Source organism: Medicago sativa, chromosome 7 (genome assembly GCF_051527215.1).
Source record: "Medicago sativa cultivar Bolivia chromosome 7, Bolivia_mono, whole genome shotgun sequence".
NCBI classification, from domain to species: Eukaryota; Viridiplantae; Streptophyta; class Magnoliopsida; order Fabales; family Fabaceae; genus Medicago; species Medicago sativa.
In genome coordinates, this window is record NC_140755.1 from 81451274 (window position 1) to 81468476 (window position 17203).

Consider the following 17203-nt stretch of genomic DNA (forward strand, 5'->3'; position numbering starts at 1 on the left):
TTTCTTATGAAAATTACCATTAGTTTCCTTATTTCTTTTACTTCTTCCATAGTGTCCCATACTCTGATGCCTACCATTATTGGATTCCGTATGTTTGATATATCACATTAAGTAGGATAAAATTATGGTAGTAATATGTTAGAATTATTATGGTAATCCGCAGTGATTTTTTGCAGAAACTATGTAGTGTAGCTTTGAAAAATCACAATGGATTACAGGAATTCGAATACATCCACATTGACATCAAAGTTTCATTTTCGGTAGCATCAGCATTTGAGATTATAGCAGTATTTCAGAAGTACTTTGGTACAGGTATTGACATTCAAATTCACAAAATAAAATTGGCATTTACATCATCAAATTTTATAAAAGTAGTAGGGAAATGATAATCCATATTATTTTGGATGATCGCTTCAAAACAAATAACCCAGAATTGAATTTTTCATATATTTGATTTCAAGACACGGGCTTTTTCTTAACAATTTTTTGTTTTTAAAATGAGCTATTATATTTTAATTAATGAACCCTAAATCCATTGGATGTGTCGTTACTACATGGTAGACACAATCTTCTTGAATATCAACAATGCTAAAATGGTAGAGGAACAAAAGAAAAGATAGTGAGGTTTTAAAGTTCTTGACAGGTTTATTATCCTACACACCAATTACATTTCAACAATTCAAGCACCAGATATAAGTTGGCAATAATAATTTCATTTGACAAAGTTCACCCATGATAGACTCTCAATAATACTCCTTGCCAATGGCATCCAGCAGCAGCAACTTCCCAGGAAGTAAAGGCTAATTGATTGGTAAGCATAAATACAACAACATCAAGCAAACCAGAACAAAGCTCACACTCACAACACTCCAAACAATTCCTTCTGATAAGCAGAAAAGGCTAAAACAACACTTACAATACAAACACACTGCATTTACCTACAGCCCTCCATTTTGCACATACAATACATTTGTTGTATATTTACCACATGAAAATGGTAAACTTTTTTTTTTTTTTTTTTACCATAAAATCAAATCCTCATGTCCCTTTTGGCCAGGCAATTTGCTGCAACGGCTGCTTAAGACTGATCTCGCGTACTACTACTGTTACCTTCACCGGCACGATTTTGCTCCCCAACCCTGGCTGCCAAGGCTAACACTTCGGGAGACATTTCCCAGCTTCCACTTTTTCTTCCCCAGCTAGATCGCCTAGGATGAATTCCAACACGGTCAACTGCTTCATCTACTGTCGTCCTAATTTCAGAAGATAACTCGCCATCTTTTATAGTCACACGATCATTGTTTAATTGACTATCCGATTCATCCATTCCGGCATTCATCTCCCATACTGCTTTCCTTCCCATTTCTATGTCATCCCCAGATTTTCCCAAACTTTGGTTCATATATCCTCCACTCACTGATCGAGCAAGTAATGCCGGTTCATTTGGCACCATTGCCCTGAATTTGTTCTTTGAGGGGGCTATGCTGATGCAGAATATCTCTTTGAAATTATTCAACACTCCTTTGTTGTATGGGTTTGCTCGTCGATCATATCGGTATCTGAAGTTCTCATAAGTAGTCTGCCAGAACAACAGAACATACATCAAGTAATTTGTAGATACATTAAGCTAGATTAAAATTTGAAGCATGTGGATTAAAAAAAATCTTACCTGATTTGTACTAATCAGGTATAAATGGAAGGCAGTAAGGCCACCAACAAACCACATTGATATGAAGGTGTAAATTATTAAAACTATGGAGGCTGGGGTTTTGATCATTGCCTTCCAAATATTTGTTTCCTCTGCGTCCATAATTTTTCTGATATAGATCCAACAAAATGCAAAAACATATACACAAAGTAGTGTAGTTGTGAAGACAAACATGAAGAAGAAGCGATAGTTACGCTGCATAACAATTGTCCAAGCATTAACATACATATCAAGTATCCAAGAGTGTCTTGAACTGGAAAGTAATCAGAAGAAAAAATAATGAAAAATGAAGAATTCGTTAAAAAGAGAAAATTTGCGAAAGATCCAACTTACCAGCCCAATACACTGGCCAACCCATGGACAGTGATGATCAAACCGTTCCACACAGTTATTACAGATTGAGCAGTGTGAGCATCGAGGAGGCCTATAAAGCATGCAAGTATCACAATACTTGACCTTGACAACAACGCCATTGACCTCAACCTCCTTAATCCGTGGCAACCGCAATTGAGGAGTCTGACCGGCACCAACATCTGTATTACTATCGAAACCTTCTGGTTCAGGAGGGTGTGCGTTGCGTGGTATTATGCCAGGATCTCGACCAGATGTTAACAAAAGAAGAACCAAGTCCTGAAAAGATGGTAGCATCAGCATTTGTGTGGAAAGAATATTTTTAGTGTGCATACTGCATAGCAATGGAAAATGGTGAATTAATGTCCCCGTCTTTTCGTGATAGGGTCATCACCACTAACTACACAATAAAAAAGAGCAAACTGGTGCTGTAAAGCTCTCGTCTAGGCAGGGTCTAGGGAAGGGTCAGATCCATTGTAAGCAGCCATACCTTGCATTTGCAAGAGGCTGATTCCAAAACATGGACCTACGACCTCCTAGACAAACATAGGTTACGCGGCAGCAATTTCAACTTTTGCGCCAAGGCTTCCCTTCACCAGTAATTAAGGAATAAAAAATAAATAACAGGAAACCGAACTTCATTTTGACAATTAGTAAGCCAAACACCAAAATAAAGAATTAGCATGAAACACCAAAATTAACCTTTCAAAATTAAATTCTTTACATGTACAATTTTAAACTGGAAACATAGATAAAAATAACATAACCCAACTGTAGCATAACATATCACTTTGCATTAGGTAGAGTGAATATCATCCAAGCCAATGTCATTATTAATCTTCTATTATTTGCTCAAATTAACCCCCTAAACCCTGTGATTTTATAATTTTCCAGACATATGAGTCAAGTATAAACACTTAGAGTTGCAGAAAAAACTGTTATCCTATTGCTAAAAACAAATACAATCAGTTATACAGAAGATATGGCTGAAAGTATGGTCTTTGACCATAAGATCAAGGTTATTTAACAGATTGGACATAAAGTATTTTGAATCAAGATTAGAAGGATTAAACAAGAAAGTAAACAATTAGAACAACCAAAGATGACGTCAAGAAAATGAAATCTTGTTGGCGGGAATGAGAAGAGGCCAGACAGAATGTCCAGCGGAATTTGCAAGGATATTTCTAGATAACAGTGGAACGTTTGAGACTGTCGAAATATCCAGGAAGAAACACAAGAACATGGCAAGTGTGAATCTCAAGGGAGAAGCGAAGGGGGGATCACAAATTAAAAGAATCCCAACAGTCTTAGAGGGTACTTGAGCTACCGAATGCAAGGAAGTTCCTGGCAGGGAAGGGGTCTTCAAACGAAATGGAGCTGTGGATTTTGACATGCAGCGGAGAGTCCCCCGCTGGAGTAACTTAGCTGTGGCACTCGCAACACGTTAGCCGCCGTTTTGTGGGTGGGTGAATCAAGGAGGTTTGTTGTTTCAGAATTGCAAAATCTTCAAGTGGCATCATACCATGGTAGGCAAGCTTCCGCCACCAAACCCTTCACATGGTACAATGACCGTGGAAAGTCTCATGACTGAGATGTATGGACAGTGGATTGTGGTGTCACTCTCACGTAACATGGTAAAGAGCAGAGTGCAAAATTTGGAACAGGGTCTTGGCCATAAAACCAACTTGTCATCCTAGTGAATCAGGCACATACGATGGCCAAATGGTCACAAACCCAAAATAATTAGACGAGTTTAATTTTTAGTCTGGATAAATGGTCCACAGCAGTTTGATTGACACAAACCATTTGACTATAAGGTGCGGTTCAAGGTGAGTGTTTCGGGGAGGAGTATTGATAGATAACCTTTGTTAGTTGGTTACTTATGAGATAATTTGGGAGTCAATTAGGATAAGGGAGATAAAGCATGTTGCCTATAAATGAGATGAGAGATTTAAAGAGCGAGGTATTTTTCAATTGTATAGACTCGAGGACCATTAAGGTATTTTTCAATTGATTCCTATCAGAATCATATCTTGACTTGTCCAGCAAGACACACACTCAAGCTCAAGGGGAATCAAACGGAAGAATGTACCAAACCAGGCATGCACTTATGTTCCAGTTTCCCTCTGTCACTAGAGCTTGCAAAATTTGCTATTGCAAGGGTGTAAAATATCAGTTTTTAACTAGATATTAACAAACTCATGTACCAAATGAAAAAATAAATTGCATATAATCTATGCAACTTCATCTTAGCAATTAAATTATAAGGTTTTCGTAACCGGAATCCATCAACAAATCCTAGCGGCTCAAGGTCAAAAGTCACATTTCCAAGCAAGATCCACATACACATTGCTCTTCCCATGTTCCCCTGTTCTTAAGGCTTTCTTAAAAAATGCCTATCTAAAAGGCCATGCCTATTCCTCCCCTGTATCACCTTTGTTTTCTACAGTCTGCAATGCATCAATCTCCCATTCAAAATTTATTGCCAAAAAAACTCCAAGGTTTCTTAAAATCTTCATATTTTCCGGTACTTCATTTAAAAAGGAAATCTTATGCTAAAACCCCTGTAGCTTTTGGTTGATTACTTGATTGTATTCATTTAACATCTAACTTCGGTAAGTGGATGTCGACCATGGATTCATTTGATATAATTTGTTTGTCCTTCTCTGAATAGAAAAACATTTCACCTTTAGAAGTAGAAAAGGACACTCTGGAAATTCAAAACTGCCTCATAAATTAAAATCCTACATATGGATAGCAAAACTCTGTAGACTTGCTTGGAGCATTTTATCTTCATAGGCTTTGGCAAGGAGTTTTTTTTATTTTTTATTGCAGCATGCTACTATAAAATGTTATCATTTAAAGTTTCTAATTAACTGAATATTCGGATATTTTAGGGGAAACATCTATCTGTAGACTTACTATGGATAAATTTGTTCCCATGGCTTCACATTGGTCCATGGAATTTTTCTAGAGAGATCCACTCATAATAGCTACGGAGCAGAGGATGTTCATATCCCTTTCCTGAACAAATTATCACCCTTTCATATTAAAACGGACAAGGACAAGAACCCGTGCTATGGCATAAGATGACCATGGAATCCACTTACTACTTATGCTTAGGATTGTACGATTGTGTTCGCTGCGTGTATAGCATATTAGTTTGCAATAGCTACAGCTAGTTTTGTTTTTGTAATTATACCAAAATGAACATGTTAACAGAATAGCTCAATACTAACATATCATCTGTTTCGTGAGGTTGAAAGCAATGCTTCTCATTCTTCTAATCACCATGGATTATCAATGCAGTAAAACAAAAACAAAAAAAAACTTGTAGCATATAAAGGTAAAAGACTCACATAAATTGTGAAAATAACTGCAACAGCCATTATGGATACCCCCCAATGGTCAGAAAAATCATCCAATAGTTTACTGGCAACAAAGACACAAAAAACTGCGACAGGAGCAACAATGAGTAAAATTGTAAGCCCCAATGATCTCACATCTGGTCCAAATATGAACCTACCCTGAAGAAAAAATTTCTGCAAGAAAAAGATAAAAGCAACAAATAAGAATCTCCATATTTATGATAGATCAGAATCACCTATAATCCAAAACATAACTGAGATGGCAGATAAAGACATAACAGCAAGTAAAGAAGTGTTTTTTTAATACTGAAGATTCTCTACAGTTTCAAAAAACTGTAGAAAATTTTGATCCTTTCCCATCATGTCCAAACTCCAAAGCAAGTATAGCTTTCAAACTATTTCAGTAAGAGTTAAAAGCAAAACAACAAAACAGAAAAAACACCTTCAAATATATGAATCATAATAAATCAATTCATTGGCTAAGCAATATCCAATATTCATCCATTTTCTTTGTAAACATTATTTCTCTTAATAAAAATACATAAACTCTTTCCCCTAACATATGTTATGTACACAATACATCTGTAACACTGACACTTTTGATTGAAGTTTTGTCTGGTGTCAGACTATGACACCGACACGACACATGTACTTACATTGAAATTGAATTGTTATTTTTTCAAATTTTTATCAGTGTCGACGTGTGTCGTGTATGTGCTTCATAGCACAACACTAGCATAAAGTAAATTCACAGTTACACACACACAAGTTCAACAAAAGAAAAGCTACTTAAAATCAAAAAGCATAACAAATAATTGCAAAAAAAAAAAATGTGAGAATTTTCTGAGAGCTGAATTATGACAAACCAATAGCAAATTCAATAAGCAATTAATAAAAGTAAAATGGGTGAATCAAATAACAACAAAAAGAAAACAAAATCCAGAATGAGAACTAACATTGCTTCCTTTCCATGCTTGATAAACCCGCAAACCATCGGATCCTGAACCCGGATCAGATCGTTGAGGCGGAGGCACCACGTACATACCGCTCAAAGTTCAAAAACCCTCAAAAATTTCAAAGATTCAGCACCCAAAATAGCTCAAAAAGGTGACAGTAAAGGTGAAAACTTGAAGAGTCTCTAAGGTTGAGAATTGAGAGCCATGAGTGAATTGGGTGACCCTTTTGAGCAAAGTTTCCGGCGAAGTTGATGGGTTGCGCCGGTGAGGCGACAACGCATGAGGGGTTAGTCGGGACAGAACAGAAGGTGCTGCTGCAGTAATGTAATAATAATGCAAGTAATGTGAGTCTATAATCTAAAGAGTTTTCTTTTTCCTTTTTTTTTTTCTCTCTGTGGTGACTAGTGATTGGGGTGTGTGTGAGAGAGCTGGTTTTGTACTTTTGTTTGTGTGGAAAAGGCAATTGCAATTTGTAAGGGATTTCCTTCACAATAGTTTTTTTTGGTAGTATTTGGACAATTGCATTTTATTTTATTTTTTAAAAAATATAATAGAGTATATTGATATAATACAAATTTAAAGTCGTTAAAAAAATTATGCATTTGCGAAACAACTGACATCATTTATGTTAATGGTTTAGAACAAAAAAGTACATGCCTACAAACATGATGATTATATTCAAGTTTTTTAAACATTCATGTCTCTAAATCTGCAATGTTGACGGCATCAAAATTATTGATGAGATATGCACTTGATCAAAGTTAATATTTCAACATGAATCAAATAAACAACACACTATGACGGAAAAAAAAAAAACATACCGAACAAAGACGAGAAATCAAAACAAACAATGGTGTGCTAAGACGAAGAAATCACAAAAATAAATGAAAGAAGACTGAAAATATGTGGAAACCGCTTATTTGACTAAAAGAAAGAAAAACAATTTAGAGGAGTAATTTTGGGTCAAAATTAACTATAAATTATCCATCTTCGATAGATCGAGAAGAAGAAGAAAAGTGATGGGCGCTAGGGTTTAAGAAAGAGAAAAGAGAGAAAGTTTATACGACAATTACATTTTTAATTATCATGTTATATTATATATATTAGCATATAGTATTAATACTTCATTTTTAAAAGTATTTTTTGAAAACTTGTTAAACACACGATGGGTAACATCCTCTATATTTTTTCCCAACGTTTCAGTTGGAAGTTTTGTTCTCAAAGAAGTTAGAGATTAATAGTTTGAAATTTTGAGATTTATGACACATTTTTTATCATGTAATCTTCCACATGTGTTAGCCATAGATCGAACATGTGACGACATGCTTAAAAAATTTAGTTATCTGTCGATCATACTATGTTGATAATGTTACTAAAAAATAGAGAACTATGTGTTGTTTCTGTATGAACCGTGGTTGGGTGGGGTTGTTTTAAAGGATCGATTCAGTAAGTTGTTTGCTTTAGCATTGAATAAAAAAGTGTTTGTGGAGGATATGGTGTATGAGTGTGGTTTAGAGGGTGGATCTTGGAGTTTGAGGAGAAGAATTAATTTGCTTAGGACGTAGAGCTAGTGGAGGAGTGTAGGACTTTGTTATCTAACATTACTTTTTAGGATGATGCAGAAGATGTATGGATTTGGGATATTAATTTTGGCGGTCTATTTTTCATAAAGAAAAGTTTGTGTTGAATTTAATTAAAATGTGAAGATGCATTTGATTGTCCTCTGTTTAGATTCAGGATCGTATTCAAAGTAGGAGGAAGAGCGTGAATGCTTAAAGAGAAAGAGGAAAAATGGTTCCAGCAGCACCTTCTTCGGTGAGCACGATTCATGTACTATTATTCTATTTGTTTTGTCACATTATTTTATCATATAATGTTGTCGCAAAAACATGCATTTAGTAGTGAAAAAAGGAAGAAAAAAATGAGCGTTAGAATTAACATAATCACAAATAGAGCAATAGATAAATTTGTATGTAAGCAAGTTAAAGAGTCTTTGAATAATGATGGATTTGTCGTAGATGAAGATAATCTTGACCAATATAATGAAAATTTGAATGATGGCAATCTTATCAATTTACAACGAAAATGATAATGTTCTTCAAATGTCAAATGTTGATCTATGCATCGATAACTACTTTATCCCTTCTTTAGGTATCTATGATCCTATAAATTGGGGTACTCTTGATGCTAAAATTATAGACATTTTTATTGAAAAATGACATGTTAGAGAATTTAATTCACATTTCCTATAGACAAACTTTCTAGGCTTTTTTTATATTCTTATTTTTCCAAAAAGTTGGGTAATAGAGAGACTTTCAAAAGAAAATGGTCAGTTTGTTTCAAACATGTGGATAAAGTATATTGTTTTTGTTTTAAATTGTTTAATTCTCAAAATAACAGCCACATGAGTCATCTAGCTATTTTATGTATTGAGAAAGATATGATAAATCATAAATATATTGATGTAGACATAGTTATTAGTGACTTTCTAGAAATACTCATAAGAATTGTTTTGTATGAGAATTTGAATATTAAATAAAAACATAATGTTTTTTGTATGAAGTCTGATGTTTTTATTAGATTATTTCTTAACGTAATAAAAACTATCATCTTTGAGCAAATTATTTTCACAATTTATGAATTCAAATTTGTTATATACTTTTTAGTTAGGGTCCAAGTTGTAGATCCACCCTTAGGCCATCAAATCTTGGAAACTAGCATGTTTAGAGTTACTCGAAATAATTTGGCTCCATCAAAGATTTCGTTGTTTGCTTCGAGATTACTTAATAATCGCCTTCCAACTAGAACTAATTTAATCCAAAAAGGGGTGCAAAATGTAGCATCCCCTTTGTGGGTGGAAGGGTGTAATGTGAATGAAACATCCAAACATTTGTTTTTCTATTGTTTTGTTATTGGTAAATTATGGTTGGATGTGCTATCTTGGTTAGGAATTCACTGTGCATTGACAAACGATAGTTTTGTCATGTGATGCAATTTATAGATTTGGTGTTTCCTGGAAAGCAAGTAAAGGATTATCTTCATTCAATTCGGTTAGCTTGTGTGTGGTCAATCTGAAAGCATCGTAACCGTGTGATTTTCGGTAGTTAGGAACGTCTTTCATGATCACCTATTATTGGTATGGTCATGAATTAGGTCTAAAGTTAAAGGTTTTTCATATGATTACTATCAATGAACATTTGACCACTCAAACATTTATGAGCGGTTTTACGGTGATGTTGTTTTGACTCCTTTTATATAACCTTTGAATTTTGTATTTTTTCAATCTCAGTACTCCTTATGTTTTTACTGAGTTGTTTTATTATATCATTTTTTGGCTTTTTTATTTAAAAAAAAAACATGTTGATAACATGTTCTATATTTTTAAAAGAAATACAGACTTTTATTACTATAATTTTGATATATAAAATCTTTATACTTTTAGAAACTTGTTTTTATATAAGTAAATTGTGTTATTGTATCCATTTCGAGCAATGCTATACATCAAGAAAGATTTTATCAAGAAAGCTTCAAGAATGACATGGCAGAATAACCACCCTTAGATTTTATCAAGAAATTGTTCCGAAATTAATGTTAGCCAATAAAATCTCAGCCTGGCCGGAAATCATGGGATGATGGGTGTTATGTATTTTTTTTCCTGAAATCTAAGGGTGATTATTCTGCCATGTCATTCTTGAATCTTTCTTGATAAAATCATTCTTGATATCTAGCATTTTCCATTTCCCAATCCCAAATTCATTTTACAAATTCGAATAATCTAAACTCGCATGAATTGACTCCATTTAATGTATCTTTTGATATTTAAATTTTATTACCCTTAAATGTTATTTAAATAAGGGTCTTGTTAACGAGTGCCCCTGAGGCATTCTTTAAGCATCCTAAAATTAGTAATTATTCTTTTAAAAAGTCAACTATTACAATTTTCAATGCATTCAATACACAACTTTTCATTAAAAACTTGCTATTTAAAGTGTTTAAAGAGTGCCTCGAGGGCACTCGTTAACATTTTCCTTTAAATAATATAAAAATAATGTATTCTAGAAGGTTATTATACCATCTACAAAGAGTCATTTTTCTATTTCGCACCATACTAAATATACGGAATTCTGCTCTTTACCCAAACAGTTCTGCTCATTCCCAAAGTAAAATACAAATATACCCCTACACAACTTAACTTGCGCTAGTGTATTTTGTACGCATGTTAAGTCACGCTACGTGACTCAACATGCGTTAGTGTAATATGAACGTGACTTAAGTCACGTACCACTTAGCACTAGCGCAAGTTAACTCACGCTAGTTGGCCGGTGAAGAACAAACGTTTTTCCAACTTTGGTCAGCTTTTCAACATTCAATGTACACGTTTTTTACCACTTTCACACGTTTTTTTTGACTACATTTATGTTAGATACAACCTAGGTTCACATTTCTACCTATAAATACCCTCACATACTTCCCATATTCCTCACATTATCTCCTCCCACTCTCTCCCTCTAATTCTCTTCTTTCTTTGTTTTTTTTTTTCAATATTCTCTTTGGGGTAAAAAGGGATCAAAATTCGTCGGGAAAAATAGTGAGTAGCCGACTTGGGAAAGTGATCGACCGTTGGGATAATTATAAATCTGCTTTTTTAACCGCAAAAACTTTTTACCGTGGGTAAAAGAACTTCTTGTGGTAAAAAAAAAAACCAGATTTAAATTTAGCCCAAGGGTTGATGATGTATTTTCCCCAAGAAGGCTGCTCACTATTTTACCCCACGAAGATTGATTACTTTTTACCCCAAAAAGGAGAAAATAAGTAGATTTAGTGAATAAGTTCAACATTATTGTATGACAATTGTTGTAATGTACGAATTATTAATAAAATAAAATATTGTTATATTTACTTTTATTTATATTTAGTCCATTTGCTTTTATTTATATTTAGTCCATTTGCTTTTATTTATATTTGTATTTATTTAAAGAATAATATCGAATCAATAATTTAGAATAATGTTAACAAAATAATTTCGGAATAATGTTAATAAAATAATTTAGAATAATGTTAAGAAAATAATTTAGATTAATGTAAGCAAAATAATTTAGAATAAAGTTAATAAATTAATTTAGATTAATGTGCACAAACTAATTTACAATAATGTTAAAAAAATATTTCAGAATAATGTTAATAAAATAATTTAGTATAAAGTTAAGAAAATAATTTAGAATAATGTAAACAAAATATTTTAGAATAAAGTTAATAAATTAATTTAGAATATAGGCCTTAAATGTAACCAAAAAAAAATGAAGGCCTAATTGAAAATTGTTTAGTGCATAGGTTTTATATGCACTAAATTCAGTCAAAAACAGTAAAAAAAAACGTGTAAAACACAATAAAACCATGGTTGAATAACCGACCAAAGTCCAACACGTGTTCTTGAGTTGTGACCACCGGCCTAACTAGCGTGAGTTAACTCACGCTAGTGTTAACCTGTGCGTGAGTTAACTCACGCTAGTGTATATCCTGGGCGTGAGTTACAATCTCCCCCTATAAATACACTCCTAAACTTCCTCATTTCCTCACACCATCTCTCATTCTCACTCTCTCCCCCTATGAATCTTCTTCCTTTCCTTATTTTATTTTTTTATATTTATTTTATGATTGCGTATTGAATTAATAAATTGTATTGAATTAATAAATTCAAATAAAGGAAATTAGAATAAAAATTGCGATAGCGTGAATTCGAATAAATATTGCATATCGAATAAGTAAATTATAATAAGTACACAACATTAATTCAAATAAAAATGGCGTATTGAATAAATAAATTCGATAAGTACACAACATTAATTCTTAGACAATTTTATTTAGATATAATTTCATTTACGTTAAATTACATTGTGGTATCATTACATTACATTACGTAAAAGACATGTACGTCAACTATCATTACATTACATTCGGAAATGTACCTTCCAACTACAACAATTATCTTACCACTGAATGGGGTCAATTCAAACTAGCTAAAAAGCAGGACTCCGACATTCGTCCAGAAGTGCTTCTGTTCCATTCCAAATGTTAAATTCTTGTTGGTCTTGGTTTAAAATGATAGTATCTAAGTGCCAACGGAATGAAGTCCAGACCTTGACACTTCGATACCATCATTTAAACGAAGCCAACAAGAAATTAACACTTAGAATGGAACAAAAACACTCCCGGACGAATGCCGGTGTCCTGCCATTTAACTAGTTTGAATGACCCCATCCAAAGGAAGACAATTGTTGTAGTTGGAATGTGCATTCCAACTACAACAATTGTCTTACCTCTGAAATGGGGTAAATTCAAACTTGCCAAACAACAGGACTCAAGCATTTCGCTCAGCATTCATGCCTTCCTTTGAAAAGAATAAATTTTTGTTAGGCTTGATTTAAATGAATGTATTCCAGTGCCACCGAAATAAGGTCCATTCCTTGACACTTAATACCTTCATCTAAACCAGCCAAACAAAAATTTAATCTTTTCAAAGGAAAAACATAAATGCTGAGCGAAATGCTTGAGTCCTCGCCGTTTGGCAAGTTTGAATTACCCCATTTCAGAGGTGAGACAAATGTTGTAGTTTGAATGCACCTTACCCTAACTAATGACGATCTTCTGGCGGAATCAAGCTGTTGATGATATCTTCAGTTGATCTCAGCAACGTCACCCGCATATCGATCCACTGGAACTTGGTGTGCTCCCAAAACATACTCGTCACGTTTTCGTCGTTCTTTAAATCCACCCAAGTGAATGATATGTTCCCCTCGTCGAGCTTTGGACGTTTATACAAAATATTTTGCACCCTCCTTGTGTCTGTGGGGTTGACTCCTTGGTAGAATTCATTCAGTTGATCCTTGAGACCTCTTAACGTTACATCAAGGCACCGAACCTTCAACCTCTGAGTTTCTCCGCCGTTGAATTTTGCATGAACGTCGATCCACCCGGCCATTGCTTCAAATCTACACAATTACAAATTAAACACAATCAATGAAAAACTCATTCAAACATTTCATCAAACACTTGGAGTGCAAATTATACATAAACCCTAAAAATGATAACTACAACATAAACATGCAAAGATCAAAATAATTAAGCAATATTACTCATTTGCATGTAACATTGTATCATATATTGCAAAAAACAAAATAACCAAAAAAACAAACCCTAAATCTAAAAAAATCTAATCTAAGTGTAAAAAATCTAACATAATCATGCAAACATCTAAACATCATAAGAATTAAACACTATAAGTCATTTGCATGTAGCATTCTATAATTTCTTGCAAAAAAATTTAAAATTTTAACAAAACAATAAACCTAAAAAATTCTAGATTAAGTGAATTTTTTTATCATAACAAGATAGTTTAAGTGAAAGCTTACTTGTTCTTGTTGTTGTAGTGTTGTTTGATTTGAAGTTGAAGGAATTTTGAAGTTGGGAAATTTGAGAGAAAATTGAGAAGTGTGTGTGTTGTTTGATGAAAATGAGGCAGAATGAGGTTCTGCCTGGGTTAATAATATCACGTAGCGCAACTTAAGTCACGTAGCGTGACTTAAGTTGCGTAAACATTGAAACTAGCATAAGTTAACTTACGTAACGCATGTTAACATGCGTAGGAGTATATTTGTATTTTACTTTGGGAGTGAGTAAAACTGTTTGGGTAAAGAGCAGGATTCAAATATACGCTCCTATTGTAACACCAACCGTTTGGATGCCCAAAAAGATGAGTGTTTGGACCTTCTCTTTCCTATTTAGTTGTGGATCCCACTCACACGTTTGTTTTGAAAAAGCTAAGTTAGTTCATCCTAATTGACATCGGGGAGAATCGAACCCAGACCTTGAGGAGGAGCACACGAATCGAACCCGGGATCTTAAGGAGGAGCACACTTCAAAGTATCAATCCAACACCACCAGACCAACCTAAGTGGGTTATCCCTTAACTGTGTATTGTTAATAAAATAGGCACATCCACAATTTGAATAACTGATGTATATGGTCTTCAATAAAATTTAGAAAGGGTTTTTCGCTTATAATATTGACCGGAAGGAGTATACATTAAAATGTTTGGTTTTTTCTTATAAATAGGACTAAAATAATTTTTGAAAATTTTCTTATCATAAAGGACTCGAGAGAGTATTTACCTAATAGATACTCCAACCTATTAAACACATTCATTGAAAGAAGAAAAATGGGATATCTATTAGTCTCTCTGATGACAAACGAATCACACAATTATGAATGAATATAGGTGAAAGTTGATTCCACAATCGAAATGTAATGACTTAAAATTGTTAATGAGAACCATTTAATTGGTTTTTTAGAGGTGTTGGTTTGTCGAAAAAAAGTATTTTAATTAAAAAAATTATAAATAAGTGATGTGTATATGTGAAATTTATTTAATAATTATTTTTTGCTTACTATCATTGTGGAGCTCTTAATAATATGTATGTCGATTTATAAGAATAATAATACATATATACATACATATGTCAGATTAATTATTTAAACATGTTAATATGAATTAGATCTTTTTGTACCCAAAAAAAAATATGAATTAGATCTTTAAATAGATTAATATGTACCCTAAAAAAAAGATTAATATATTATATAAAACTTTTTAAAATGTTGAATTTAGACTTAATAATAGTCCTATGACATGATACAGATTAAGCCTAGGCATTGAATTTTCTGAAGATGTCAAATTTAAACCTTATAAAATTTAACTAAGTCAGGTTTGTTTTCACCCCACCTATATGTACGCATGGCAATGAGGTGGGGTGGGGACGGATTTTACATTCTCTGTCTCCATATCCGATTTTCATATACTTATCTGTTACCCTACCCATATCCAACAGGGATGAGAAATTTAACCTCATTCCCGTCTCCGATGGGTTCGAGTTCCCCGCCCCATCCCCGTTCTCGCATTGAATAATTTTTTTTTTAATAAAAAATAGAAGTTTTTTTGCAACTCCAAGAGAAATGTTTTAATGCATTATCTAGCAATATGTTCACTTTAACATTTGTTACACTGATTAATTTAGTTGTTCTTTTATATATCAATGATAGTTTGTATAACACGGCAATTATCAAACAAAATAACATGACATATCAACATAAAGTAATTTTCTGCATTCGGGACGGGTTTGAGTATGGGTTCGGACAGTGACGGACCCAGGAATTTTAAGTAGTGTAGGCCACATAAATATAAGTAAATAATTATTGGAAAATGTTAACCGGTGCCCCGGGGCACTGATTAAGGAAGCAAATGTAAAAGCTTTTGCATTGAAAATTGTGTAATCAAGGCTTCAAAAGTCAAAAAAGTGTCTTTTTATTTAATACTCCATCCGTTTCAAAATGAGTGTCGTTTTAGGTGTTTACACACATATTAAGAAATGCAATGATTAAGAGAAAGAGAATAGTTATTTTACCAAATTATCCTTATTAACTATTGGTTAGTTTTAAAAGTAAAACTTTGGAAGTAGTGTGCAGAGTATTAATTGAAGGGTACAATTGAAAAGAAAAAGTTATTATTGCATTGGAAACTGAAAGCGACACTCATTTTGAAACATTTTTTTTTTTTGCTAAAGCGACACTCATTTTGAAACGGAGGGAGTATTTCCTTTTTTAGATACTTTAACCAGTGCCCCTGGGGCACCGGTTAACACAACCCATAATTATTTAACCATTAACCATTCATCTTCCATGCAATTTTGCATCCAATTTAATAAAAAAAATTATTTCATTAGTTGCAGTTGACATGTTTTCTAGTGGATTGGGGTTTGCAATTTGGGAATTGAGATATACACTATTTGGTTTTTAATTTATTGTAAAATTACATAGTTCATCTCTTAATTTAATTTTTTCGTCCTTCATCTTTTTTCGTCTCAATTTAGTCCTTTATGTTATAAAACGACAACACCTTATCAATTTTTATGATATTTTTCAACATAATCTGATTTTCTAGGTTTGCATGATGAAGATTTGAATTTGTTTATGAATTTGATTATGCGTTTGATAAATTCTTTTGTAGTTTTTAATTATTTTTTTCCCATATAAAAGGACAATTATGTTGATATTTTATAACATAAAGAACTAAATCAGAACTAAAATGTTACCTAAAAATTAAGTTAAGGAGCAAATTTTGTGTAATTTTGTTTTAGTTTATTAAATGTAAGCCTTTTATCATTCATCAATTTATTCATTAATGTAGTAGTATATATAAGTAAAAAAATGTTGAAAAAGTTGTGAGGGCCTTGGCCCTCCATGTGTTTGACGTGGGTCCGTCCTTGGGTTCGGAGTAGGTACCTATATACCTGTTATCCGTCCCAAATCTGTATTTTGAAATTGGGAAAAACTCAAACTCATATCCAAACCCAATAAAAACGGGAAAAACCTGTCAAATTAAGTTTAATTTGGACGGTTTGATTTGGACGGGTAACCACAGATATGAGTTTTGTTATCATGCCTAACTACCAACCTGTATAAGAAAAACAAATGTCCCGCCATAGATTTGAAGATTAATCCAAAAACAAGTCAAAAATACTTCAACCATATCTTAGAACGTCGGTGAAGTGTCAAAAACTCTTATCACATGTAGTTAGGAAAAAAAATGACTCAAAAGGATTTATTTTAGAAAGATTTTCTTTCTTCTCAAAGTTATAAAACCGAGAATGAGGTACAATCAATGTAAGTAAGGACTCTCATGCAGATATTTGTGAAAGATTTGAGATGAACATTGAGTGGGGCTCTTTCTACTTTGTACTCCAACTGAGTTAGATCGCCATCGTTTAACT

At 33.2% G+C, this 17203-nt stretch overlaps 1 protein-coding gene across 1 annotated transcript; it reads right to left on the reverse strand.

Moving 5' to 3' along the window:
* Positions 1-620: 620 nt before the first annotated feature.
* Positions 621-6729, reverse strand: LOC146909152 (putative protein S-acyltransferase 7). Its single transcript, XM_085723460.1, has 5 exons — positions 6384-6729; positions 5419-5601; positions 2042-2338; positions 1670-1903; positions 621-1579 (listed from the first exon to the last, which is right to left on the reverse strand). The coding sequence occupies exons 1-5, from the start codon at positions 6468-6470 to the stop codon at positions 1079-1081; spliced, it is 1302 nt and encodes a 433-aa protein (XP_085579586.1). The 5' UTR covers positions 6471-6729; the 3' UTR covers positions 621-1078.
* Positions 6730-17203: the final 10474 nt, after the last annotated feature.

What these genes read in the sequence shown, in the direction of transcription:
- LOC146909152 (XM_085723460.1), bottom strand. Translation starts at nt 6,470, where the DNA reads ATGTACGTGGTGCCTCCGCCTCAACGATCTGATCCGGGTTCAGGATCC. An exon ending in TTGGCCAGTGTATTGGGCTG is followed by an intron (nt 1,904 to 2,041) that starts GTAAGTTGGATC and finishes ATTGTTATGCAG; the next exon opens with CGTAACTATCGCTTCTTCTT. An exon ending in ACCTGATTAGTACAAATCAG is followed by an intron (nt 1,580 to 1,669) that starts GTAAGATTTTTT and finishes TTGTTCTGGCAG; the next exon opens with ACTACTTATGAGAACTTCAG.